We start from the raw sequence: 27,787 nt of genomic DNA, 5'->3' as shown, positions 1-27,787 counted from the left end.
GAGAGAGGAGTCAGACATTGAGTTTTCTCCTATGCTCGCTCTTGTTATTTTTTCATTAAACATGTATGTTTGTCACATTTTATGTGAATACAACAACAAGTAAAACTTTATTTATTTATTTTATTCCAGATGGCTTAACAAAGCATGAGGCAAAGTTCCAATATTATAACCTAGTTTGTGTCTCCACCTTTTCCTCTAGGTCCAACACCTCTCCGCTGCTACAGTGACAGCTACAACACCAGTTTCTATGGTTTCCTGGAGCAATCTTTCATGGGTTTCCAGTTTCCCAACCTCACCGCCTTCCTGTCGCTCATGCCTCCTGACAGAATGAGTCTGGTGTGTTGACTTGAAAGATATCAGGAGTAAATATGATAAAGCAAGAGGGGAATGTCTTAATTTATGTCTTCTAATCTTCTAGATCATAAATTCCATCCCTCCATCGGAGCTTGGGGATTATCTACGACGTCCTAATGTTGTCGACAACAACGCACAGCTCTGCATGCTCTTCAACAGCTACAGCCAGACACCACAGTTTCTAGAAACTGTACGTAGCCCAAGGCACAAGCAGAAATGCAAACACAATGCAATGATTAAACACATTAATCTGTGCATTGCCTCCAGGAGTCTCTGCCGGAAGCGGTGAGGCGCTCCATCCTGCCCTGCGTCTGGCCCATGGCCCTCAGCAGCACCCAAACGTTGGAGGTGGATGCTTGGTTTGACCAACGCCTCAAGAACTACTTGCCCTTCCTCACAAAGAGCCTGATCAGTCCCAGTGTCATAAACAGCACCTCCTGCCTGGCCTTCCAAAAACTGTGTGTTTTACTACAGCACTAAATCCTGCTTTATATGTTTTTTTGTTTTGTGTTCTGATTTAAATTTGTTGTGTTTCAGTGTCTCAGTCCTTGGGGTATACAACTACACTACTGCTGACTTTGTGAGGGGAGACGTGTACAACACCATCAGGACTTACCTTTACGTCGGCTCAAGTAAGTCTTTCAAGAATGCCAGGGTCAAGGATCAAGTGGGATGCTAATTCAAGTGGGGGGGAAAAGACATTGATCAAATGATATTCTACATGAAACTGAACAGCAACCACATGTCACCTAAAAGCACAACTGCCTGAGCACAATTTAAATTAAAAGGAAAATTTAGTTGTACACAAAATTCAGGTAATTGCAATTTTTTTCAGTTTCCCTTCATTTTGCAGCACCATAGATTGCTGTGCTTTGGATATATCTGTATATACCTAATACTCATCTTTGTGTAACAGTAGAGAAAAGGTATCCGGTCGTTAAGTAATGACGTGATGAATCCTACTTCCGGGCCTAAAGTAGTCTGAGTTTAATATGGCTTTTGTGTTGTTAACTTGTTTAATGTTTTGTATTTTCTTCTATTTAATCTCAAAAATCTCCTAAAACAGTCAGTGATCCCTGTTGACCTCCCTCGGCTTTTATTACCACTAATCATTTATTTAAGCTCAGTTTTTAAAACCTTAGGATGTAACTACAGCCCAGCCCATGCAGCAGTATACGAATGACTAACCTCGTATTGTGGATGGATTATCTCAGTTGTTCTCCTGGCTGAAGTTTGGTCCTTTTACAGCATCCTGCCATGCGATTACATTTGTTCCTGACCACCGAGAACACTCACGTTAACTTTTATTGAGTGGAAAAAAGTTAGCTTGTTTATATTATGCTAACATAGCGGGTTACATAGTGTGGGTTACTTCAGTAACCCTACAAATGTCACTGCTGTTTAGTTTTCTGTCTTCATTTATGTTGGAAGTGATAACAGAGCTGTACGTTTTAATTTGTTTCCAAAACCCCGCAGTCAGGACATGCTATATTGTATTTAGATAGAAGCTAGCGAGCTAACTCCCTGCTAACTTCTAACTCCGTTAAATGTCATAAATTCCATTTGCCTGGATGTTAAACTCAATTGTTACACCTGGTAGAGCAGAACGTTGATCATTTTATTAAAGATGAAAGACTTTAGACAGTTTAGTAGGTAGAACAGTGGTAGTACAAAATGGCAATAGAGTACACATACAGTATAAATACGTTAAAAGCAAGACAGCATCAATCTTTCACTGATGCTTGTCCCCGTCATCATTCTTAATAAGGTTCAAAGACTTTGTCTTTTATAACTTTGTCCTGCTTTAATATTTTTCAATTTTAAATAAACCATAAGGACATCTTATTTTCGATTTGCTTATATTTAGACCAATCGGCAAACTGTTGGATCACAATGTTAATTCCAGTAAAACCTGCCAGCTACTGTAGTAACAGTTTGTTATGGTCATCATTTTTTATTGCTTACTTTTTACATTTGACTTCAAGAATTCACAGCAATTAAAAAAACGCTACGCTGGAGTAAAATGATTATAGATTGTAGAGCAGGGCGATATGATCAAAAATATTTATCACGATATACATTTGAAAATTTGCGATAACAATATAACTGACGATATAATTGACACTTGACAAAATACTTTATAAGTCCACGACTTTATTCGTGCAAAAAAACAAATCAACGTATTTTCACTTAAACAAGCAGCTGTTTTTTATGAGCATTAAAGTTATATAAAAATTTAACAGTGCAAATGCAAATTCCTTGCTGACAGTTTAACCAAAAGGCATTTCCAGTACAAATTGGCCGACATATCCTCAGCATAACCATGTATAATATCCACAAAACTTAAAAAGAGGTTATACACACACAATACGGTAATATTATGTTGAAGCACAGTACATATCACTCCGCGAGGCTCCTGCCTACGATAGCCGTAATGCTCCAACAATCCATCAAGCGGTGCGGGTTCGTAGCTTAGCAAAGTTGTACTAAAACATTTCACAGATTTTCGAGCGCCATGTACCACATAAAATCGTTTTGAGGTCAGTAAACACAACCAGAATTCATACATAAGGCACATGGGGTTATAAGGGGCACTGTCGATTTTCAGAAAAAATTTTCAGAAAAGGATTGATTTTAAGTGTGCCGTATTTTCCAAAAAACACGGTAATAACAACAGCCTGCTAGCATGCTCTACCAAAAATAGTGCTTTGTTGTGTATCTGACGGACGAAAGCTAAACAATTTCCACACCACTGAAGTTGCAGCATTTTTACAAACCAATTCTGGTTTATCCGTTTCATTCAACGATCCGCTTTCACCCTTCTCATTCTCTGTCGGCGGCACGCTTTTTCCGCCATGTGCGTATTAAAAAAAGGCACTGCGCATGCGCGTTTTACCCATATTCTATTGCGATATTTAATTTTCTTATCATTGCCTGACATTATACCGGTATTACCGTGAATGCTATGATATGGCCCAGCCCTAATAGATTGTATTTTTATTTATTCTGAACTTTATCATTATTATTTATTGTTAACATCTTTTTTTTTTAGCCTCAAATCCAAAGTGTTACTTCCCCAGCAACCCACAACTGAATTCCACAGCTTGGTTTGCTCAGTACATCGGGTCTTTCGTCTCTTTCCTCACTCTGGACGATGTTGTGGCATTTGGATCTCAGTCGGTAAAGAATCAACATTGGCGTAAATTTTGAACTGACGCTGATTTTTGTTTCTACTTGGATTCATTTCATGACCTACAGATGTGCTTTTCTCCCCTCCTTGCAGGTCATTCAGATCTTCACAGTGAACCTTCAGAACATCGCTCTTTTCAACACCTCTTTCTTACCTGCAAACCTCACAAAGTACTACACCACCCTTTTATATCAACAGGACAGCAACTTCAACCCCTTACTGTGAGTTTAAATCTATACAATATGTTGTGTTCTCCAGCCACAAATCCTGCATTTTTCTGTAAGTGTTGTTTAACCTTCTTTGCAGCCTTCCTATCTTGTTTCGGTGTGTCGCTCCTGGTCCAGCATTTACCCAACTGAGTCCAAGCGACAGTATGATAGTTCTGAAGAATCTCACAGTTCTCTGTACGGACCTGGACCCACAAGTAAGAAACATTTAAAGAAAAGAAAAACAGCTATTTGTGCAGTCTGCTGCTAAAATGAATAGTTATGTCTATAACTTCTGTTCCTTGAAGGAGAGGAACGAGGTACAACACATAAGTATAGGATATCACGCCCTTGCATGTCCTGGCTGAAGAAACCTTTATTCACGCCTGTGGTGACATGTGCACAACCCCGCCTGGACTGTCATCACAGTCATCCCTCAGTTTGATAGCCGCTCTTCACCGACCCAAACTGCTCAGTGGGGCCACCTTGTGTTGTACCTTGTTCCTCTCCTTCGGGGAACAGAAATTATAGACAACTATTCATTCCCTTTCAGTCGATTTACTCGGTACAACACATGGGACATACATACACGCCCTGCAGAGCAACCAGAATTGAACCACCACCACCTTAGTGTGCGGTAGACCCAGCATAAAGAACAGTATGAGCCACCGAAGGGGCTGTAACGTCCAACCGATAAGACCGCACAAAAGTATGCGGTGATGCCCAATTAGCTGCTGCACAAATACCAGCAACAGTCACTAATTTTCATATCCACTGACTCCACTGACACCCCCTCCTTCCTGTGCTGAATTGTAGCGTAAGCGAATCATTCAGGACTCACTCACCCCCTCCCTCCTGGCTCATGGCTTCTTCTTCTTCTTCTTGGTTGGCAACCAATGTTAAGGGGCATTACCGCCCCCTGGCACACAGCTCAGTGGACATTTAGATGAGAAAATATATATTTGACACATTTGAGGAAAATACTAATAAAATAAAATAAAAATAAATAAAATAAATGTTCCCTTTAGAAATATATATTTTTTGCTCTTTAAAAATAGTTGTTTTTCTTTTTCAATCACTCATCCTAGAAGTAAGATTTACATGAAAAGAGAAACAAATTAAGTCTGAGTGAAAATGTACATTTTTTGCACTCTCTGGTCAACTGACTCAGTGAATCAAATGACTCAAAAAATCCGATTCACTTTGGTGAGTGACTCATTAAAACTCGATTCAGTAAAAAGAATCAAATTTACCATCACTACTCCACATCAGCCACGCCGCTTTGCTAGCTGGAACACCAGTGTCGCCACATAAGGACGCTGTGATAGCCTGTCAATGACGTTGATTAGCTGCGTATGTACGAATGTGAATCGCATCATTGGCTGGACTATGGGATAAGGTGGCATCGTTCTAATCCCATATGGTAGCAGCCAGTCACTTACTGACTAACACTGCAAAACAGAATTGTTAAAGTTTTAATTTTAATTCCAATTCAAGTTAGATTTTTTTGTGCGCAACGCAGATTTTCTGTGTGCAGAGGCTGTGCCAGCAGTGCGCAATTGCGCACGCGCGCAGCTTAACATTGCTGATGGCTCTTTTTTGCTTCTCATCCTTCACCATCTTTCACATGATTCAGTTTATTTTGAAAAATCTCAACAGGATCTTGAGCTTTATTCTGAAAGGTGTATGTGGAAAATAAACAAGCGGACATGCGATGGTTTTGCCGTCGTTAATGCTAATGACAACGCATAAAAACAGGCGCTTGTCCGTCTGTAGTTTGGTTATATTAAATATAAGAGAAAGAGAGAACTTTAAGAAATTAATATAGCCACTACAGTGACCATCAAAACGGTGAAAAAATATTGCCATAAACAGTTTATTTTGCGACACCAGGAAACAAACGATAGCGTAAAATAAAACGATAGATGTTTTTATATCGTCATCCGATATATATCGTTATATCGAACAGCCCTAAATAAAACCACATTTCTGTAACATTAGTAATTCCTTTTGTGCGTAATTTTATATTATTGTTGATAATAAATTACTTAAAGTAGCAAAACAACCTGAAGAGCCAAAAAAAGCCGGCTCTTTTTGGTGAGCCAAGCCGAAATTCCCATCACTAGTACCGAGTGATTCGACTGAAAGGGAACCTAACTTAAGAAATGCACATACCTACATTCAATACAGGATAGGTAAGGTCAACTAGACATGAATGTTATAAGATTTCAATCTTTCAGAGATTCAGCATCTTGCCTGGTATTTTGGTAAAAAGTAGTTTATTATTTCCTTAAATTTGTCACCCACATAAAATTGGGTTTAGTTTCACTTGCAGGCTCCTGTTTTGAATCTGATGTTTATTATTTAGAGTGGTGTAGAGCTCTTTGTTCTGGCGGTATGTGATTTTAAGAAGGGTGAAATGGAAAGATGAATAAAAGAGCACTAAGCTCTCCTTTTATTAACTTGATAAAGTTTTGTTCCCCAGAATATTTACACTGTAGACATAAATTTGACTCTACTGACAAAGTTTTTCTCACACATGTGAAGGTCACAGCTGCTTTGGCAGGTAACTTTGGTCAGAACATTGACTCCACAGTCATTTCTGCCCTCGGCAGCCAAAGCACTGGCATGTCGCTGAATCAGATCAGCTCAATCAAACCCCAGGACTTAATAAACTCCATCGGCACTCTCTCCACTGTGACGGGCTGGAGCGAAGGCCAGGCCATGACCATCATCCAGTCTCTGCTGTCTTCGGGCATCATACAGGTAGCAGATTTTAGACTGAATCCTGACTTTAGAAAAATCAAAGTCATCTTTGTGGTCATGTTCACTTATGCGTGTGTTGCTTCCATCCTTTCCACCAGATCAACAGCTCATCATCGCTGATAAGTCTGGGCACTCTCATCATTGGTGTACCTTCCAGAGTGTTCTTGAGCATCTCTGGTAATCAGCTGATAAGTGCCTCCCAAACTCCTTCACTGGTGGCAAACCTCCTTTCTGGTCCTCAGATCATCCAGCAGGTCTTTGTCAGTCAGGTATAACAGGTTTTCTGTTATAACTTGAGCATGATTTGAACTGCACACTTCCATCAGCTGCTTTGGATAAAGATAGAAAGCTTTCCACAGAGAGTTAACTCACAATGCTTCCATCTTCTCTCAGATCATATCAGTGAACACCAGCAGCGTGCAAGTGATCCAGAACGTTCCCAATGACCTGGCCACTGAGATCCCTCGATCCCTGCTGGTGGGCTTCTCCAGTAGCAACGACGTTATAACCATACTCAACAGAAAGGAATGGAAACCGCAGCAGGTAGAAGATGAAACCCTCAGCTTAGTTTTTATTGTCGTGTTGTGCTACATGCCTGTTATTACAGACTCTTTTTGTTTGTTTGTTTTGTTAGGCTGAATTGTTCTTTGAGTCGGTAGCTACAGAGAGCGCCTCTGCACAGCTGGGAGGTCCAAACAAGTGAGTTCAAATCAGTCTGGGAGATCAATCAAATCAATCAAAACAACCTGCAAATGGGTTTGAGTAGAGCTAACAGTGTGTGTGTGTGTGTGTGTGTGTGTGTGTGTGTGTGTGTGTGTGTGTGTGTGTGTGTGTGTGTGTGTGTGTGTGTGTGTGTGTGTAGTTTGTCATCCTCTGTGCTTCAAGGGTTCACATGCACTGGAGTGAGGAACATTGGCAATGAGCAAGTCAAGAACCTGATCAAAGCCTGTCGGAGGTCAGGCAGCAGGAAGGTTAAACTAGTGGAGTCTCAGGTACAGTGTTCAAGGCATTTATGGGATATTTAAAATCTCCTTCATATCTGCTCAAATATTAAAAAGTGAACATATTGGACATCAAAGGAGAAACTAACAATTGTTTAAAACACACTTAAAACAATATATACATACCCTGTGAATCGGGTTATATAGATTACACCGTATATAACTCTGGCACATAGAGTTAGGGTAATAAATGTTTGAACAAAGATGCAATTTTTGCATGTTGCAGCTGCACACCACCACAGTGGATTAAAGTGCAGACTTCCAGCTTTGGTGGAGAAGGCAAATTACAAAAATGCGTTACCATCCAACAAGTCATGGAGCTTTCTTACACATGTTCTCCGTCATAAACGGGGACGATACAAGGTGCTAATTATTTTGCCTTTTTTTTTAATCAACAGCTGACCTGCATGTACACTTACATTAAAGACGATGCTGCCAACTTCAACCTCTACCCTCCAGATGTGCTGCTGTATTATGAGTAAGAATCCTGTCTGTTTGTTCTGAATTAAAGCTGAATGGTGGATGCTACAGCTTGTCACACTTGTGTTTCCTCTTGCAGTTACTCACTGGTGCCGCAGGCCAGCTGCAGGGCCTATTTCACAGAGTTGGGAAATGCAGACTTCTCTGTCTTCTCTGCAGCGCTCAGCTACAAGCGCACTGCCCTGTTTGAAAACGCAAAGAGCTGCTTGGTGAGTCCTCGAACCACACATCACTTCTTGAGCTCTAAAGATTAGATGTATTAATAATTGCATGAAATGGAAATAACTGTCATCACAATAAGGTTTTGTTTAATGTTTTGAGTTGAAATGAATTTCTGTTTCTTTTATTTTCAAAGGGCATAACAAACACAAGCTTAACTAAAGATGAAATATCAGTATTGGGAAACATGTGCTGCATCCTGGATGCGTCCTACATCCTAAACTCAGATTCATCCATCTTGGAAAATCTCAAAAGCTGCCCCAGCCTCACTTCTGCTCAAGCAGCTGCTGTTCAGGCTCAAATGACTAATGGCAACACAAGATATGGGTACGCAAAACGCTTCACCGCTGTGGCAGATTTTCATTCCTGTTTGTTTGTTTCCTTGTCAGCAGATTTACATTTTTACATTTGGCCCTTTCTGTCCTTCATAATAATAATCACCGTTCTGTTTTCGTGATAACCAGAGCTCCTTCAGTGTGGACTGAGCAAACTCTGAAAGACCTCGGGATGCTGCCGCTGTATATGTCTTCAACCTTCTATGATCACTTCAACACTGTGAGTAATACATGACCGCAAACATTTACATTTTTTGATTTTGGTTTCTGTTTTTTGCTGTTAACCTTGTTCTTTATGCGCATTTCCTTCTTTCCCTTTGTTCTTGTGAGCAGAAAACAAAGAACAACTACTTGAGGTACTTCCTGGGTGTTCTCAAGGAAAACAACGTGGACAGTCAGAAGATCGGGGAGCTGAAGAGCGCAATAAGGATGTCCATTCCTAATGAGGAATCTACAGGTTGGTTTCTTTCTGTCAACTGCTTGGTCCATGTATTAGAATCCAGAGAGAATTTACTGTTTAACCAAAAATTGTTTCTCTTTCTGTGTTTCAGCCACTGACTGCACTTTGGGATTCATAAACCGTGTGACTCTCGTTAATCTAATATTCCCCTTAAACTATGATATAAATCAGTTCACCAGCTGCCTCAATTCCACCATTGTCAAAGACAACTTGGATGCCCTCGTTAACCAGGTGCAGGAGCAGAACTACACAAAGATTGTTCTCAGCAAGTTGCGAGAGGTAAGTGGCAAAAAAACTCCTGGAGCCTATCCCAGCTGGCATAGATTTAGAGGCAGGTTAGGCCCCTCCTGGAGAGCAGGTTTAACACACAGAAGCATTCAGAAAAACATAACACACATTCTGACCTACGGTCAGTTTAAAATCAGTATTTGACCAAACCCCGTGCATGTTTTTGGACTTTGGAACGAAGCATGAGAACCAGCACAGACACAGGGAGGGCATGCAAAGTCTGCAACGCTGACAACTTCTATTATTTAAGCTTTTGCTATCTAAATTTGAGTCTAAATATCTTCTGACTTTTTTATAGGCTTACAGTGCCAGCGGCATCATCCCAGAAGATCAGGTTCAGATCTTAGGAGCAATGTCCCGTAGTGCCACAATGGAAGACATCAACATGTGGACTATTATTCAGATCGACACACTCGCTTCTTTGATGGATGCTTCAAACGGGCCGTGGGACCCGGTTCTGGTGAGCAAACAGAAGAAAAAATCTGAACGTGAGCTTACTTTACATGCTTGTGTCTTCACACCGATGCTTGGTTCTCCTCATCAAGGCCAAAGCCATCATCTCCAAGTATCTGAGTGTAAAGGGGAACAGTCTCGGCAGTGTGGAGCTCAACGCCATTGGAGGACCAAACCTGTGCGCCCTGGATGATGTTGTTATCAGGAACATTTCGGTTGAAAGCATCAAGTAAGGCGTCAGAGCTGTGACTGTGCATGAGTGTGTGTGTGTTTGGAGGTTATTTTTACATCACATTAGCAGCAGGTTCTCAGAGTTTTACCCCTAATACTGCTGGATAAACAGAAACTCACTCAGGAACAAGGTCACACGGAGCTCAAATTTTCACTCGCGACAGGGAAGCAATTGTCTCCAACCCACTTCAACTTGCTTTCCCCCTGTAGGTTGTTTTTATTGGTTACACACATGAATATTCATAGAGCTTGTTGCTGTATTACCTATGAGAAATTACTATAACTGGTTACAAAGTGTGATTGTGTTGTGCAAGCGTGATTATACATTGTGTGTGGTTATATGATGGGAGTGCAGCTCTCCCAGATTGTTGTTGGTAGAATCTGTTCTTCTCAAGGCTGCTTGTTCCCTTTATCAGTGTCATGCACGTAGTCATATGCGTAGGTTACCTAGATAGCAAGCAGAAGCATTCTAGCTTTCTAAATGGCATTGTGTAGGTTTTTAAATGGCAACCTACAACACGTACATTAAACCTAACACAGGTAATATCTGGAAGGTACAAGAACATGTTGGCTAAAGGTCTGTCAGGGATCCTGTACTTACAAAGGCAGGTGAACCCACATAAATCTTTAAATTATTATTTAGATAACTAGAAAAAAAAGTCTGATTTAATGATAAATAATGTTATATGAATTCCATAAACTCAACACACCATTCCTGTGTGTTTTATCTCCTGCAGGAACGCCGATGCTCTGGACATATCCAGCTGCACCACTGAGAAAAAGCAAGAACTGTTTTCCCTCACATATGAAGCATTTATCCCAGACAAACACTCAATCACTATCTCCACTTCCAGTTACCAGCTCATACAATCTTACCTACGTAAGCAAACAGACCCGCATTCAAAAAAAGCATCATTTAAACAGCTGAAAGTTAACGTACCATTAATTTTTTTCCATTCTTGCAGCGGGTGCAGATCTTAGGTTTATCCAAGATTTAGTGTCTGCCAATATCAGTATGGACGTCCCGATCTTCACTGGGCTGCTTGAGAGTGTTATACAGGTCAGTGCTGCATGTCTGCACTTTGAATTCTGAATTTTAGACTAATTTTGAAAAAAGGTTTTTATTTTTTTTATTTATTTTGGGGTGGAGGGGTCTTGCATCATAGTTCCTCAATTTATTTACTTCACTCAAACCATTAGATGGGGCTGATAAGTTGTAAAACTAAATTGTTTTTTGGTTCTGTCAAAGAATAAAGTAAGTGTGTTTATTTGCTCATAGGATAAAATGTGTCTGCTCTGTTCTCCATAGAACCTGACTGTTAGTGATGTTAAAGGTCTTCTTGGCACCAACCTCCCACTTTTGAAGTCGTATGAAAATGTGACAGTGGTGCAAACCTGGATCAGTTCACAGTTTCAGTCCGATCTTAATGGTCTGGGAGTGGGGCTTACAGGAGGCAAGGTTAGCCCCACCACCACCACTACATCAGACACATCATCAACAACATCAGGGGCAACTTCATCGATAACATCGGGGCCAAATTCATCAACAACATCAGGGGCAACTTCATCGATAACATCGGGGCCAAATTCATCAACAACATCAGGGGCAACTTCATCGATAACATCGGGGCCAAATTCATCAACAACATCAGGGGCAACTTCATCGATAACATCGGGGCCAAATTCATCAACAACATCAGGGGCAACTTCATCGATAACATCGGGGCCAAATTCATCAACCACATCAGGGGCAACTTCATCGATAACATCGGGGCCAAATTCATCAACAACATCAGGGGCAACTTCAACGATAACATCGGGGCCAAATTCATCAACAACATCAGGGGCAACTTCATCGATAACATTGGGGCCAAATTCATCAACCACATCAGGGGCAACTTCATTGACATCATTGGGGACAACTTCAACAACTGGATCCAGCAGCACCACGCGTAAGTATTACAAAAGGTAGCATGGGGTAAAATATTCAAAGACACCTCAGATAAAGCAGCAGTACCCAAGCAGGGCCCAAGTGTTAATCGAGAGCACAAGAAGTAAGGGAGGCCGAAATAAAGCAGGAAAACATGAAATGTTAAGCTAGCGGTGGACCTTCTGCTGCAGATTCAATCTTTTAATTGCTCATTTTAACATTTTGTCTCATATCCTGCTGTTTTGTTACGAGTATGTAGAGATCATCTTACATCAGAAGCACTGACAAGAAAAACAAAACAAAACAAAAAACACATTGGTGGTGAAAGGGAACTTGGTTTTTACTTGCGAGATCTGCAGTGTGATTAATGATGGCAGCATGAAATCTCATATCCTGCTGTGTTGATGCATAAAATGTAATTTTTTGTCAATTTATAACTTTTTTTCTCTCTTTTTTTTGTGGTACAGCAACAGATATCTGTATCGGTTTGAACAGGTAGGATTTACACGAACCTGTTGGAGAGTTTACTTTTTATGCAACGTTGTCCAAGATGTCAACAAAGTACCAATCACATGTTTTATTTTGAAACCACAGAACAGCAGTTCAGCTCCAACTCACCAGTGCACAGACGAGCGGAAACCTCTGTGACTTGGCCGTTGAGCAACTGGCTTGTGCCTCGGTAAGAGCGTCACATAAGTCAACAGCCGTCTGTGATTCAGCTCGTTTTCACTTTCACTGTAGAGTCTAAACTGTTCTCTGTCGTCACGCAGCTGTCAACAATAACAGCAGAACAGCTGGCAATGATACTGAAGTGCAACCGCTACTCCAGCTCGAGTGGGTCCAAATCTGTCTGGAAACTTGTCCTCTCCGAAACCTCTCAGGTCCTGGACCAGGCTCTGGATCTGCTCGTCAACACGGTATGAAAGCATTACACAATATTTTGTAAGACGAGAAGAACCTTCTGCAAACCGTCTGTTGTTGAAAGATAAGAAAAGTCAGTAGTTACATCACATTTTGATCTTTGTTATAGACTCTGGACGCCAACAACCCAGCAGTGTCCGTGATTCTGGACACCATACAAGAACTCCGAATAGATACTGTCAACACGGCCACCCTCAATAATCTAACCTTCATCCAGACGTGGTTTGGCCGCCGCCTTCTCCCATTTCTGCCAGCTGTTTCACCTGACTTCCTTTCATATATGGCCACAAGGGAACTTACTTGCAGCTCCTACCAGGCCATGTAAGAAATTAAGACCATAAAATTACATCAAATGTGACTGCCTTTCTTGGTATACCAAAAGCCTGCCATTTTTTAATTAATCTAATCCCAATTTCAATTCAGTCAGCAGATTTTGAGTCAACTCCGGCCACAATTGACGTTTGCCAGGCAGGTGTCTGTCTACACGCACTTCATTAAGGTTTTCCTGACCAGGAACAACAGCACAGGTACACTGCTGTATTACAGCCCAGTAACAATCAATGGCAGCCTATTAACAATTACAGTCTATGTATTGTTCACGTCACATCTGAATTAATCCAACATTCACACATGTTGATAGAATTGGTGGGATTCAGGAATACAGTAATCCAGGGTGGTCACGTGTATTGCAAAGTGACATAACAATGTATGATAGATGCTTTTCCTTCAGCACAATAAAGCTGAATTTCCTCTGTGTGTGTTTGTGGTTCAGACCCCGCCTGCAGCTCAGGCATTGCCACCAGTGCACAATGGCTGCAGGTGAACATGGGAGGTTTTGCCTATCTTGCGACGTTCCAGGACATTCAGACGATCTACTCCAACTTCTCAGCGGTGCGTTATGATGCACTGCATTTTCTGTCTTTACATCTGTTTTCTTGTGGGGTGGGGTTTCCCTCTGTGATAACCACAACTGTCACTGACAACATGTGTGTTTGCATATGCAGATGGAAGCCTTGTCACAGCTCACGGTCAGACAGCTAGCCGAGGTGTCCACAACACCTGGCCAGCTCACAACTTCTGAGCAAGTCAACATGGTGATGAAATATGTGCCTGACCAGTCTCTGGCTGCCTTCTTTGATGATTTCTCATCTGTTCTCCTGGTGAGCATACATCATGTTATAAAGTCACCTGGTGTGTTTTGTTGATACTAGAGGTCAAGTCAAGCTGAGTTTATCTGTTCATCACATGTAAAACATTCATACGTTTTGTGTTTATGTTTGCAATGATGGTAAACTCTAACATTTTTCTGGTTAGTCTTCTCACACAGAAGTTGAAGAAGGTCCTGTTACACCTGTTACATCTAAAAAACATGATTATTACTTTTGGTTTTTTCTACAGGCTCCTGAAGACGCATTGCCTTCAGTCGTGAGGTCAGCCATGTTGCAAGTTGTGTTTGATCGTGCAAACCTCTCCCTTCCTTCGATGAGTGATGCGGACGTAGAGGTGTGGCTTACCTCCCGGCTGCCACCTCTGCTGGTACAACTTTCACCAGGACAAGTTGCACCTTACTTCGGAATACTGGCAGGACGGAGCTGCAGCATTGAGCAGCTGGGGTGAGCACAAAGCTTCAAGCACCATATATGGAAGTATTTAAGCAATCTGACTGGAAATAAACCTTTGCATTTTTTTGTTTCAGTGTACTGAACCTGAACATGACTATCTCAACGCTCAGCACAGACACACAGCAGAAAATCTATGATCAAATCCTCCAGACCCTCGGAGGTAAAGCTAACCCAGGAAACCAGTAAACTCAGCTTTAATTTTTTTTGTTGGATGCTTTATGAAATTGGGCTGTAACATTCCTGTAAGCGAGTAGCCCATTCACATTTCTTAACATAATGGCTGCCAGCCTTGTGAAAGTGAGAGAGGAGTCAGACATTGAGTTTTCTCCTATGCTCGCTCTTGTTATTTTTTCATTAAACATGTATGTTTGTCACATTTTATGTGAATACAACAACAAGTAAAACTTTATTTATTTATTTTATTCCAGATGGCTTAACAAAGCATGAGGCAAAGTTCCAATATTATAACCTAGTTTGTGTCTCCACCTTTTCCTCTAGGTCCAACACCTCTCCGCTGCTACAGTGACAGCTACAACACCAGTTTCTATGGTTTCCTGGAGCAATCTTTCATGGGTTTCCAGTTTCCCAACCTCACCGCCTTCCTGTCGCTCATGCCTCCTGACAGAATGAGTCTGGTGTGTTGACTTGAAAGATATCAGGAGTAAATATGATAAAGCAAGAGGGGAATGTCTTAATTTATGTCTTCTAATCTTCTAGATCATAAATTCCATCCCTCCATCGGAGCTTGGGGATTATCTACGACGTCCTAATGTTGTCGACAACAACGCACAGCTCTGCATGCTCTTCAACAGCTACAGCCAGACACCACAGTTTCTAGAAACTGTACGTAGCCCAAGGCACAAGCAGAAATGCAAACACAATGCAATGATTAAACACATTAATCTGTGCATTGCCTCCAGGAGTCTCTGCCGGAAGCGGTGAGGCGCTCCATCCTGCCCTGCGTCTGGCCCATGGCCCTCAGCAGCACCCAAACGTTGGAGGTGGATGCTTGGTTTGACCAACGCCTCAAGAACTACTTGCCCTTCCTCACAAAGAGCCTAATCAGTCCCAGTGTCATAAACAGCACCTCCTGCCTGGCCTTCCAAAAACTGTGTGTTTTACTACAGCACTAAATCCTGCTTTATATGTTTTTTTGTTTTGTGTTCTGATTTAAATTTGTTGTGTTTCAGTGTCTCAGTCCTTGGGGTATACAACTACACTACTGCTGACTTTGTGAGGGGAGACGTGTACAACACCATCAGGACTTACCTTTACGTCGGCTCAAGTAAGTCTTTCAAGAATGCCAGGGTCAAGGATCAAGTGGGATGCTAATTCAAGTGGGGGGGAAAAGACATTGATCAAATGATATTCTACATGAAACTGAACAGCAACCACATGTCACCTAAAAGCACAACTGCCTGAGCACAATTTAAATTAAAAGGAAAATTTAGTTGTACACAAAATTCAGGTAATTGCAATTTTTTTCAGTTTCCCTTCATTTTGCAGCACCATAGATTGCTGTGCTTTGGATATATCTGTATATACCTAATACTCATCTTTGTGTAACAGTAGAGAAAAGGTATCCGGTCGTTAAGTAATGACGTGATGAATCCTACTTCCGGGCCTAAAGTAGTCTGAGTTTAATATGGCTTTTGTGTTGTTAACTTGTTTAATGTTTTGTATTTTCTTCTATTTAATCTCAAAAATCTCCTAAAACAGTCAGTGATCCCTGTTGACCTCCCTCGGCTTTTATTACCACTAATCATTTATTTAAGCTCAGTTTTTAAAACCTTAGGATGTAACTACAGCCCAGCCCATGCAGCAGTATACGAATGACTAACCTCGTATTGTGGATGGATTATCTCAGTTGTTCTCCTGGCTGAAGTTTGGTCCTTTTACAGCATCCTGCCATGCGATTACATTTGTTACTGACCACCGAGAACACTCACGTTAACTTTTATTGAGTGGAAAAAAGTTAGCTTGTTTATATTATGCTAACATAGCGGGTTACATAGTGTGGGTTACTTCAGTAACCCTACAAATGTCACTGCTGTTTAGTTTTCTGTCTTCATTTATGTTGGAAGTGATAACAGAGCTGTACGTTTTAATTTGTTTCCAAAACCCCGCAGTCAGGACATGCTATATTGTATTTAGATAGAAGCTAGCGAGCTAACTCCCTGCTAACTTCTAACTCCGTTAAATGTCATAAATTCCATTTGCCTGGATGTTAAACTCAATTGTTACACCTGGTAGAGCAGAACGTTGATCATTTTATTAAAGATGAAAGACTTTAGACAGTTTAGTAGGTAGAACAGTGGTAGTACAAAATGGCAATAGAGTACACATACAGTATAAATACGTTAAAAGCAAGACAGCATCAATCTTTCACTGATGCTTGTCCCCGTCATCATTCTTAATAAGGTTCAAAGACTTTGTCTTTTATAACTTTGTCCTGCTTTAATATTTTTCAATTTTAAATAAACCATAAGGACATCTTATTTTCGATTTGCTTATATTTAGACCAATCGGCAAACTGTTGGATCACAATGTTAATTCCAGTAAAACCTGCCAGCTACTGTAGTAACAGTTTGTTATGGTCATCATTTTTTATTGCTTACTTTTTACATTTGACTTCAAGAATTCACAGCAATTAAAAAAACGCTACGCTGGAGTAAAATGATTATAGATTGTAGAGCAGGGCGATATGATCAAAAATATTTATCACGATATACATTTGAAAATTTGCGATAACAATATAACTGACGATATAATTGACACTTGACAAAATACTTTATAAGTCCACGACTTTATTCGTGCAAAAAAACAAATCAACGTATTTTCACTTAAACAAGCAGCTGTTTTTTATGAGCATTAAAGTTATATAAAAATTTAACAGTGCAAATGCAAATTCCTTGCTGACAGTTTAACCAAAAGGCATTTCCAGTACAAATTGGCCGACATATCCTCAGCATAACCATGTATAATATCCACAAAACTTAAAAAGAGGTTATACACACACAATACGGTAATATTATGTTGAAGCACAGTACATATCACTCCGCGAGGCTCCTGCCTACGATAGCCGTAATGCTCCAACAATCCATCAAGCGGTGCGGGTTCGTAGCTTAGCAAAGTTGTACTAAAACATTTCACAGATTTTCGAGCGCCATGTACCACATAAAATCGTTTTGAGGTCAGTAAACACAACCAGAATTCATACATAAGGCACATGGGGTTATAAGGGGCACTGTCGATTTTCAGAAAAAATTTTCAGAAAAGGATTGATTTTAAGTGTGCCGTATTTTCCAAAAAACACGGTAATAACAACAGCCTGCTAGCATGCTCTACCAAAAATAGTGCTTTGTTGTGTATCTGACGGACGAAAGCTAAACAATTTCCACACCACTGAAGTTGCAGCATTTTTACAAACCAATTCTGGTTTATCCGTTTCATTCAACGATCCGCTTTCACCCTTCTCATTCTCTGTCGGCGGCACGCTTTTTCCGCCATGTGCGTATTAAAAAAAGGCACTGCGCATGCGCGTTTTACCCATATTCTATTGCGATATTTAATTTTCTTATCATTGCCTGACATTATACCGGTATTACCGTGAATGCTATGATATGGCCCAGCCCTAATAGATTGTATTTTTATTTATTCTGAACTTTATCATTATTATTTATTGTTAACATCTTTTTTTTTAGCCTCAAATCCAAAGTGTTACTTCCCCAGCAACCCACAACTGAATTCCACAGCTTGGTTTGCTCAGTACATCGGGTCTTTCGTCTCTTTCCTCACTCTGGACGATGTTGTGGCATTTGGATCTCAGTCGGTAAAGAATCAACATTGGCGTAAATTTTGAACTGACGCTGATTTTTTTTTCTACTTGGATTCATTTCATGACCTACAGATGTGCTTTTCTCCCCTCCTTGCAGGTCATTCAGATCTTCACAGTGAACCTTCAGAACATCGCTCTTTTCAACACCTCTTTCTTACCTGCAAACCTCACAAAGTACTACACCACCCTTTTATATCAACAGGACAGCAACTTCAACCCCTTACTGTGAGTTTAAATCTATACAATATGTTGTGTTCTCCAGCCACAAATCCTGCATTTTTCTGTAAGTGTTGTTTAACCTTCTTTGCAGCCTTCCTATCTTGTTTCGGTGTGTCGCTCCTGGTCCAGCATTTACCCAACTGAGTCCAAGCGACAGTATGATAGTTCTGAAGAATCTCACAGTTCTCTGTACGGACCTGGACCCACAAGTAAGAAACATTTAAAGAAAAGAAAAACAGCTATTTGTGCAGTCTGCTGCTAAAATGAATAGTTATGTCTATAACTTCTGTTCCTTGAAGGAGAGGAACGAGGTACAACACATAAGTATAGGATATCACGCCCTTGCATGTCCTGGCTGAAGAAACCTTTATTCACGCCTGTGGTGACATGTGCACAACCCCGCCTGGACTGTCATCACAGTCATCCCTCAGTTTGATAGCCGCTCTTCACCGACCCAAACTGCTCAGTGGGGCCACCTTGTGTTGTACCTTGTTCCTCTCCTTCGGGGAACAGAAATTATAGACAACTATTCATTCCCTTTCAGTCGATTTACTCGGTACAACACATGGGACATACATACACGCCCTGCAGAGCAACCAGAATTGAACCACCACCACCTTAGTGTGCGGTAGACCCAGTATAAAGAACAGTATGAGCCACCGAAGGGGCTGTAACGTCCAACCGATAAGACCGCACAAAAGTATGCGGTGATGCCCAATTAGCTGCTGCACAAATACCAGCAACAGTCACTAATTTTCATATCCACTGACTCCACTGACACCCCCTCCTTCCTGTGCTGAATTGTAGCGTAAGCGAATCATTCAGGACTCACTCACCCCCTCCCTCCTGGCTCATGGCTTCTTCTTCTTCTTCTTGGTTGGCAACCAATGTTAAGGGGCATTACCGCCCCCTGGCACACAGCTCAGTGGACATTTAGATGAGAAAATATATATTTGACACATTTGAGGAAAATACTAATAAAATAAAATAAAAATAAATAAAATAAATGTTCCCTTTAGAAATATATATTTTTTGCTCTTTAAAAATAGTTGTTTTTCTTTTTCAATCACTCATCCTAGAAGTAAGATTTACATGAAAAGAGAAACAAATTAAGTCTGAGTGAAAATGTACATTTTTTGCACTCTCTGGTCAACTGACTCAGTGAATCAAATGACTCAAAAATCCGATTCACTTTGGTGAGTGACTCATTAAAACTCGATTCAGTAAAAAGAATCAAATTTACCATCACTACTCCACATCAGCCACGCCGCTTTGCTAGCTGGAACACCAGTGTCGCCACATAAGGACGCTGTCATAGCCTGTCAATGACGTTGATTAGCTGCGTATGTACGAATGTGAATCGCATCATTGGCTGGACTATGGGATAAGGTGGCATCGTTCTAATCCCATATGGTAGCAGCCAGTCACTTACTGACTAACACTGCAAAACAGAATTGTTAAAGTTTTAATTTTAATTCCAATTCAAGTTAGATTTTTTTGTGCGCAACGCAGATTTTCTGTGTGCAGAGGCTGTGCCAGCAGTGCGCAATTGCGCACGCGCGCAGCTTAACATTGCTGATGGCTCTTTTTTGCTTCTCATCCTTCACCATCTTTCACATGATTCAGTTTATTTTGAAAAATCTCAACAGGATCTTGAGCTTTATTCTGAAAGGTGTATGTGGAAAATAAACAAGCGGACATGCGATGGTTTTGCCGTCGTTAATGCTAATGACAACGCATAAAAACAGGCGCTTGTCCGTCTGTAGTTTGGTTATATTAAATATAAGAGAAAGAGAGAACTTTAAGAAATTAATATAGCCACTACAGTGACCATCAAAACGGTGAAAAAATATTGCCATAAACAGTTTATTTTGCGACACCAGGAAACAAACGATAGCGTAAAATGAAACGATAGATGTTTTTATATCGTCATCCGATATATATCGTTATATCGAACAGCCCTAAATAAAACCACATTTCTGTAACATTAGTAATTCCTTTTGTGCGTAATTTTATATTATTGTTGATAATAAATTACTTAAAGTAGCAAAACAACCTGAAGAGCCAAAAAAAGCCGGCTCTTTTTGGTGAGCCAAGCCGAAATTCCCATCACTAGTACCGAGTGATTCGACTGAAAGGGAACCTAACTTAAGAAATGCACATACCTACATTCAATACAGGATAGGTAAGGTCAACTAGACATGAATGTTATAAGATTTCAATCTTTCAGAGATTCAGCATCTTGCCTGGTATTTTGGTAAAAAGTAGTTTATTATTTCCTTAAATTTGTCACCCACATAAAATTGGGTTTAGTTTCACTTGCAGGCTCCTGTTTTGAATCTGATGTTTATTATTTAGAGTGGTGTAGAGCTCTTTGTTCTGGCGGTATGTGATTTTAAGAAGGGTGAAATGGAAAGATGAATAAAAGAGCACTAAGCTCTCCTTTTATTAACTTGATAAAGTTTTGTTCCCCAGAATATTTACACTGTAGACATAAATTTGACTCTACTGACAAAGTTTTTCTCACACATGTGAAGGTCACAGCTGCTTTGGCAGGTAACTTTGGTCAGAACATTGACTCCACAGTCATTTCTGCCCTCGGCAGCCAAAGCACTGGCATGTCGCTGAATCAGATCAGCTCAATCAAACCCCAGGACTTAATAAACTCCATCGGCACTCTCTCCACTGTGACGAGCTGGAGCGAAGGCCAGGCCATGACCATCATCCAGTCTCTGCTGTCTTCGGGCATCATACAGGTAGCAGATTTTAGACTGAATCCTGACTTTAGAAAAATCAAAGTCATCTTTGTGGTCATGTTCACTTATGCGTGTGTTGCTTCCATCCTTTCCACCAGATCAACAGCTCATCATCGCTGATAAGTCTGGGCACTCTCATCATTGGTGTACCTTCCAGAGTGTTCTTGAGCATCTCTGGTAATCAGCTGATAAGTGCCTCCCAAACTCCTTCACTGGTGGCAAACCTCCTTTCTGGTCCTCAGATCATCCAGCAGGTCTTTGTCAGTCAGGTATGACAGGTTTTCTGTTATAACTTGAGCATGATTTGAACTGCACACTTCCATCAGCTGCTTTGGATAAAGATAGAAAGCTTTCCACAGAGAGTTAACTCACAATGCTTCCATCTTCTCTCAGATCATATCAGTGAACACCAGCAGCGTGCAAGTGATCCAGAACGTTCCCAATGACCTGGCCACTGAGATCCCTCGATCCCTGCTGGTGGGCTTCTCCAGTAGCAACGACGTTATAACCATACTCAACAGAAAGGAATGGAAACCGCAGCAGGTAGAAGATGAAACCCTCAGCTTAGTTTTTATTGTCGTGTTGTGCTACATGCCTGTTATTACAGACTCTTTTTGTTTGTTTGTTTGTTTTGTTAGGCTGAATTGTTCTTTGAGTCGGTAGCTACAGAGAGCGCCTCTGCACAGCTGGGAGGTCCAAACAAGTGAGTTCAAATCAGTCTGGGAGATCAATCAAATCAATCAAAACAACCTGCAAATGGGTTTGAGTAGAGCTAACAGTGTGTGTGTGTGTGTGTGTGTGTGTGTGTGTGTGTGTGTGTGTGTGTGTGTGTGTGTGTGTGTGTGTGTAGTTTGTCATCCTCTGTGCTTCAAGGGTTCACATGCACTGGAGTGAGGAACATTGGCAATGAGCAAGTCAAGAACCTGATCAAAGCCTGTCGGAGGTCAGGCAGCAGGAAGGTTAAACTAGTGGAGTCTCAGGTACAGTGTTCAAGGCATTTATGGGATATTTAAAATCTCCTTCATATCTGCTCAAATATTAAAAAGTGAACATATTGGACATCAAAGGAGAAACTAACAATTGTTTAAAACACACTTAAAACAATATATACATACCCTGTGAATCGGGTTATATAGATTACACCGTATATAACTCTGGCACATAGAGTTAGGGTAATAAATGTTTGAACAAAGATGCAATTTTTGCATGTTGCAGCTGCACACCACCACAGTGGATTAAAGTGCAGACTTCCAGCTTTGGTGGAGAAGGCAAATTACAAAAATGCGTTACCATCCAACAAGTCATGGAGCTTTCTTACACATGTTCTCCGTCATAAACGGGGACGATACAAGGTGCTAATTATTTTGCCTTTTTTTTTAATCAACAGCTGACCTGCATGTACACTTACATTAAAGACGATGCTGCCAACTTCAACCTCTACCCTCCAGATGTGCTGCTGTATTATGAGTAAGAATCCTGTCTGTTTGTTCTGAATTAAAGCTGAATGGTGGATGCTACAGCTTGTCACACTTGTGTTTCCTCTTGCAGTTACTCACTGGTGCCGCAGGCCAGCTGCAGGGCCTATTTCACAGAGTTGGGAAATGCAGACTTCTCTGTCTTCTCTGCAGCGCTCAGCTACAAGCGCACTGCCCTGTTTGAAAACGCAAAGAGCTGCTTGGTGAGTCCTCGAACCACAAATCACTTCTTGAGCTCTAAAGATTAGATGTATTAATAATTGCATGAAATGGAAATAACTGTCATCACAATAAGGTTTTGTTTAATGTTTTGAGTTGAAATGAATTTCTGTTTCTTTTATTTTCAAAGGGCATAACAAACACAAGCTTAACTAAAGATGAAATATCAGTATTGGGAAACATGTGCTGCATCCTGGATGCGTCCTACATCCTAAACTCAGATTCATCCATCTTGGAAAATCTCAAAAGCTGCCCCAGCCTCACTTCTGCTCAAGCAGCTGCTGTTCAGGCTCAAATGACTAATGGCAACACAAGATATGGGTACGCAAAACGCTTCACCGCTGTGGCAGATTTTCATTCCTGTTTGTTTGTTTCCTTGTCAGCAGATTTACATTTTTACATTTGGCCCTTTCTGTCCTTCATAATAATAATCACCGTTCTGTTTTCGTGATAACCAGAGCTCCTTCAGTGTGGACTGAGCAAACTCTGAAAGACCTCGGGATGCTGCCGCTGTATATGTCTTCAACCTTCTATGATCACTTCAACACTGTGAGTAATACATGACCGCAAACATTTACATTTTTTGATTTTGGTTTCTGTTTTTTGCTGTTAACCTTGTTCTTTATGCGCATTTCCTTCTTTCCCTTTGTTCTTGTGAGCAGAAAACAAAGAACAACTACTTGAGGTACTTCCTGGGTGTTCTCAAGGAAAACAACGTGGACAGTCAGAAGATCGGGAAGCTGAAGAGCGCAATAAAGACGTCCCTTCCGGATGAGTCAAAGCGATCTCCAGGTTGGTTTCTTTCTGTCAACTGCTCGGTCCATGTATCAGAACAGGGATAGGCAACCTTTCTGATGATGAGTACCATCTAAAATTCCCTCAGAAGTCAGTGTGCCATATGATTGCATTAGCAATAAATTTAATAACACTCTATATTAACAGTTACACACTATATAGAACAACTTTATACAATTATATTTTGTCGCAGATGTTGGCAGCTATCAGCGAATAGTTATCAGGTATTTTGAAACAAAAAAAAGACTTTTTATCCATAACAGTAAATGAACTGTACAACAGAAAATGCAAATGCTATTTATAGTCTCCTCACAACAATGATAAGAAAAATAAACTGGGCCAATATGGCATGTTTGTTAATACAGGGATACACATGTTAATGTGATCTCTGGTCTCCCACTCAGAGACACAGGTCTCCGAGTGACCTGTGAGACCCCATTGAAGAGCCATAGGCTGTGGATCTCTTAGGATCTCGCTGTTGGGTTTGTAATAATAATAATGGATTGGATTTATATAGCGCTTTACAATGCCACTATTCATTCACTCTCGCATTCACACACTGGTGGAGGTAAGCTACGGTTGTAGCCACAGCTGCCCTGGGGCAGACTGACAGAAGCGAGGCTGCCATATCGCGCCATCGGCCAACACCAGTAGGCGGTAGGGTAAAGTGTCTTGCCCAAGGACACAACGACCAGGACAGAGAGCCCGGGAATCGAACCGGCGACCTTCCGGTTACAGATACGCTTCCCAACCCCCTGAGCCACGGTCGCCCACAAAGGTGGAACAGAATTGAAAATGGAATCGGAATCATGAAAATCTTATCAATACCCATCTCTACTTATGAATAAAATAAAGTTCACTATCAGTAACATCATAGCACCCACTCAGCTGTATAAAAACTCCGTCATGCTAGCTAGTACGCAGTACGAGTTATTGCAACTGACGGTAAAAAGTCAGCACACGAAAATAAATTGCACCTAAACTTGGTTTATATCTGACCCAGATAGACTGCAGGTCATAACTTCTTACCTGAAGTTCAGTTCACCTGACACTCGGACCGGCGGCCGCCTCGGGTCTCTCCTCCTCCTGACTCCCCTTTCCCTCATCCACCTGCTGGCCTCTGTGGAAGCTCCGTCATAGCCACCAAACAACTGAGTTATTTTTACACATCGACCAGCATCTGGCCAATCCACCACTTTCACTGTTTATAGCGTTGACAAAAAAAAAATCATCGGCCCATAAAAATGAAAAATCACCAGTCCAGCGATGGTGCCATCAGTTAACCCTTCTGGCACGCATGCTCAGGGTTGCCGACCCCTGTATTAGAATCCAGAGAGAATTTACTGTTTAACCAAAAATTGTTTCTCTTTCTGTGTTTCAGCCTGCACTTTGGGATTCATAACCCGTGTTACTATCGTTAATCTAACATTCCCCTTAAACTATGATATAAGTCAGTTCACCAGCTGCCTCAATTCCACCATTGTCAAAGACAACTTGGATGCCCTCGTTAACCAGGTGCAGGAGCAGAACTACACAAAGATTGTTCTCAGCAAGTTGCGAGAGGTAAGTGGCAAAAAAACTCCTGGAGCCTATCCCAGCTGGCATAGATTTAGAGGCAGGTTAGGCCCCTCCTGGAGAGCAGGTTTAACACACAGAAGCATTCAGAAAAACATAACACACATTCTGACCTACGGTCAGTTTAAAATCAGTATTCGACCAAACCCCGTGCATGTTTTTGGACTTTGGAACGAAGCATGAGAACCAGCACAGACACAGGGAGGGCATGCAAAGTCCACAGCACTGACTACTTCCATTATTTAAGCCTTAAATTTTAACTCTGTGATACCATGTGTCATACATGGCTTTTGTGAGTCTTTAAGACCTCAACATCACCAGGTCAATTTTGTTTCTGCTGATAAACCTAAATAAATTGTAGAGGAATGTCAGATGTAGCAAAGATGATCCAAATGGAAGGTTCAATAAACACTCCACTTTAAAAAAATATACATAATTTCCTGGCAATTACCTCATGATTCGGGCTTTACAAGGTTAAGTGATATCATCAGCATCTGACTGGGGTTTCTTCTCTCTTGGTCTCTTACTTTTTGTGGCTATTTATTTTTAAAATTCCACAGAAACACGTGAGGAAGTTAAATGATTAGAGTTTACAGTTTTTGCTGACGATCTTTTAGACGGTTAAGCATGAGTCTATACTTTTTTCAAACCCTAAATCCTTGTTTTGTTTTTGAGGTGTTTTTGCATTGTTTTGTTTGTTCTCAGCAGTTTTTCTCTTTGAATAGTTTGCTATCTAAATTTGAGTCTAAATATCTTCTGACCTTCCTAAATTTATAGGCTTACAATGCCAGCGGCATCATCCCAGAAGATCAGGTTCAGATCTTAGGAGCAATGTCCCGTAGTGCAACAATGGAAGACATCAACATGTGGAGTATTATTCAGATCGACACACTCGCTTCTTTGATGGATGCTTCAAACGGGCCGTGGGACCCGGTTCTGGTGAGCAAACAGAAGAAAAAATCTGAACGTGAGCTTACTTTACATGCTTGTGTCTTCACACCGATGCTTGGTTCTCCTCATCAAGGCCAAAGCCATCATCTCCAAGTATCTGAGTGTAAAGGGGAACAGTCTCGGCAGTGTGGAGCTCAACGTCTTTAGAGGACCAAACCTGTGCGCCCTGGATGTTGTTGTTATCAGGAACATTTCGGTTGGAAGCATCAAGTAAGGCGTCAGAGCTGTGACTGTGCATGAGTGTGTGTGTGTTTGGAGGTTATTTTTACATCACATTAGCAGCAGGTAATATCTGAACAAGAACATGTTGGCTAAAGGTCTGTCAGGGATCCTGTACTTACAAAGGCAGGTGAACCCACATAAATCTCTAAATTATTATTTAGATAACTAGAAAAAAAAGTCTGATTTAATGATAAATAATGTTAAATGAATTCCATAAACTCAACACACCATTCCTGTGTGTTTTATCTCCTGCAGGAACGCCGATGCTCTGGACATATCCAGCTGCACCACTGAGAAAAAGCAAGAACTGTTTTCCCTCGCATATGAAGCATTTATCCCAATCACCCGCTCAAGCACTATCTCCACTACCAGTTACCAGCTCATACAATCTTACCTACGTAAGCAAACAGACCCACATTCACAAAAAACATCATTTAAACAGCTGAAAGTTAACGTAACTTTCATTTAATTAATTAAATTTTTATTAATGTTTTTCCATTCTTGCAGCGGGTGCAGATTTTAGGTTTATCCAAGACTTAGTGTCTGCCAATATCAGTATGGACGTCCCGACCTTCACTGGGCTGCTTGAGAGTGTTATACAGGTCAGTGCTGCATGTCTGCACTTTGAATTCTGAATTTTAGACTAATTTTGAAAAAAGGTTTTTATTTTTTTTATTTATTTTGGGGTGGGGGTCTTGCATCATAGTTCCTCAATTTATTTACTTCACTCAAACCATTAGATGGGGCTGATAAGTTGTAAAACTAAATTGTTTTTTGGTTCTGTCAAAGAATAAAGTAAGTGTGTTTATTTGCTCATAGGATAAAATGTGTCTGCTCTGTTCTCCATAGAACCTGACTGTTAGTGATGTTAAAGGTCTTCTTGGCACCAACCTCCCACTTTTGAAGTCATATGAAAATGTGACAGTGGTGCAAACCTGGATCAGTTCACAGTTTCAGTCCGATCTTAATGGTCTGGGAGTGGGGCTTACAGGAGGCAAGGTTAGCCCCACCACCACTACACCGGGTACATCATCAACAACAACATCAGGGACAACTTCAACAACAACATCGGGGACAACTTCAACAACAAAATCAACAACTGGATCCAACAGCACCACGGGTAAGTATTACAAAAGGTAGCATTGGGTTAACCCTTGTGTGGTGTTCGTATTTTTGTTACTCAGCCAGTGTTCATGGGTCTGGTGGACCCGCTAGAGTTTTGGCTTTCCAAATTAACACTATCAAACAATTTTATGTTAAATTACTCAACAGATGTTTACT

The 27,787-nt window shown here is 41.0% G+C and overlaps 1 protein-coding gene across 1 annotated transcript in view; it reads left to right on the top strand.

Annotated features, from left to right (window-relative positions):
- mslnb (mesothelin b) overlaps positions 1 to 27,787 on the top strand; it is a 66,490-nt gene that overhangs the window by 36,629 nt on the left and 2,074 nt on the right. Inside the window, exons 74-128 of the mRNA XM_085409363.1 lie at positions 200 to 336; positions 419 to 544; positions 622 to 812; positions 892 to 986; positions 3,407 to 3,534; positions 3,638 to 3,765; positions 3,851 to 3,968; positions 6,298 to 6,516; positions 6,615 to 6,785; positions 6,910 to 7,059; positions 7,151 to 7,215; positions 7,379 to 7,508; positions 7,916 to 7,995; positions 8,077 to 8,206; positions 8,353 to 8,543; positions 8,681 to 8,771; positions 8,885 to 9,008; positions 9,103 to 9,290; positions 9,598 to 9,759; positions 9,845 to 9,981; positions 10,721 to 10,863; positions 10,949 to 11,043; positions 11,293 to 11,935; positions 12,381 to 12,408; positions 12,508 to 12,592; positions 12,684 to 12,830; positions 12,944 to 13,155; positions 13,258 to 13,361; positions 13,607 to 13,725; positions 13,839 to 13,994; positions 14,233 to 14,447; positions 14,531 to 14,616; positions 14,955 to 15,091; positions 15,174 to 15,299; positions 15,377 to 15,567; positions 15,647 to 15,741; positions 18,161 to 18,288; positions 18,392 to 18,519; positions 18,605 to 18,722; positions 21,051 to 21,269; positions 21,368 to 21,538; positions 21,663 to 21,812; positions 21,908 to 21,972; positions 22,120 to 22,249; positions 22,657 to 22,736; positions 22,818 to 22,947; positions 23,094 to 23,284; positions 23,422 to 23,512; positions 23,626 to 23,755; positions 25,140 to 25,321; positions 26,111 to 26,272; positions 26,358 to 26,494; positions 26,762 to 26,904; positions 27,014 to 27,108; positions 27,356 to 27,626. Coding sequence (XP_085265489.1) covers positions 200 to 336; positions 419 to 544; positions 622 to 812; positions 892 to 986; positions 3,407 to 3,534; positions 3,638 to 3,765; positions 3,851 to 3,968; positions 6,298 to 6,516; positions 6,615 to 6,785; positions 6,910 to 7,059; positions 7,151 to 7,215; positions 7,379 to 7,508; positions 7,916 to 7,995; positions 8,077 to 8,206; positions 8,353 to 8,543; positions 8,681 to 8,771; positions 8,885 to 9,008; positions 9,103 to 9,290; positions 9,598 to 9,759; positions 9,845 to 9,981; positions 10,721 to 10,863; positions 10,949 to 11,043; positions 11,293 to 11,935; positions 12,381 to 12,408; positions 12,508 to 12,592; positions 12,684 to 12,830; positions 12,944 to 13,155; positions 13,258 to 13,361; positions 13,607 to 13,725; positions 13,839 to 13,994; positions 14,233 to 14,447; positions 14,531 to 14,616; positions 14,955 to 15,091; positions 15,174 to 15,299; positions 15,377 to 15,567; positions 15,647 to 15,741; positions 18,161 to 18,288; positions 18,392 to 18,519; positions 18,605 to 18,722; positions 21,051 to 21,269; positions 21,368 to 21,538; positions 21,663 to 21,812; positions 21,908 to 21,972; positions 22,120 to 22,249; positions 22,657 to 22,736; positions 22,818 to 22,947; positions 23,094 to 23,284; positions 23,422 to 23,512; positions 23,626 to 23,755; positions 25,140 to 25,321; positions 26,111 to 26,272; positions 26,358 to 26,494; positions 26,762 to 26,904; positions 27,014 to 27,108; positions 27,356 to 27,626 — 8,064 coding nt within the window. The remainder of the gene's footprint in view (positions 1 to 199; positions 337 to 418; positions 545 to 621; positions 813 to 891; positions 987 to 3,406; positions 3,535 to 3,637; positions 3,766 to 3,850; positions 3,969 to 6,297; positions 6,517 to 6,614; positions 6,786 to 6,909; positions 7,060 to 7,150; positions 7,216 to 7,378; positions 7,509 to 7,915; positions 7,996 to 8,076; positions 8,207 to 8,352; positions 8,544 to 8,680; positions 8,772 to 8,884; positions 9,009 to 9,102; positions 9,291 to 9,597; positions 9,760 to 9,844; positions 9,982 to 10,720; positions 10,864 to 10,948; positions 11,044 to 11,292; positions 11,936 to 12,380; positions 12,409 to 12,507; positions 12,593 to 12,683; positions 12,831 to 12,943; positions 13,156 to 13,257; positions 13,362 to 13,606; positions 13,726 to 13,838; positions 13,995 to 14,232; positions 14,448 to 14,530; positions 14,617 to 14,954; positions 15,092 to 15,173; positions 15,300 to 15,376; positions 15,568 to 15,646; positions 15,742 to 18,160; positions 18,289 to 18,391; positions 18,520 to 18,604; positions 18,723 to 21,050; positions 21,270 to 21,367; positions 21,539 to 21,662; positions 21,813 to 21,907; positions 21,973 to 22,119; positions 22,250 to 22,656; positions 22,737 to 22,817; positions 22,948 to 23,093; positions 23,285 to 23,421; positions 23,513 to 23,625; positions 23,756 to 25,139; positions 25,322 to 26,110; positions 26,273 to 26,357; positions 26,495 to 26,761; positions 26,905 to 27,013; positions 27,109 to 27,355; positions 27,627 to 27,787) is intronic.

Source organism: Rhamphochromis longiceps, linkage group LG6, assembly GCF_057381845.1.
Source record: "Rhamphochromis longiceps isolate RC_006_pf linkage group LG6, R_longiceps_female_GT1.1, whole genome shotgun sequence".
NCBI classification, from domain to species: Eukaryota; Metazoa; Chordata; class Actinopteri; order Cichliformes; family Cichlidae; genus Rhamphochromis; species Rhamphochromis longiceps.
Note: the sequence above shows the minus strand (reverse complement) of the source record. Positions and strands in the feature narration are given on the sequence as shown.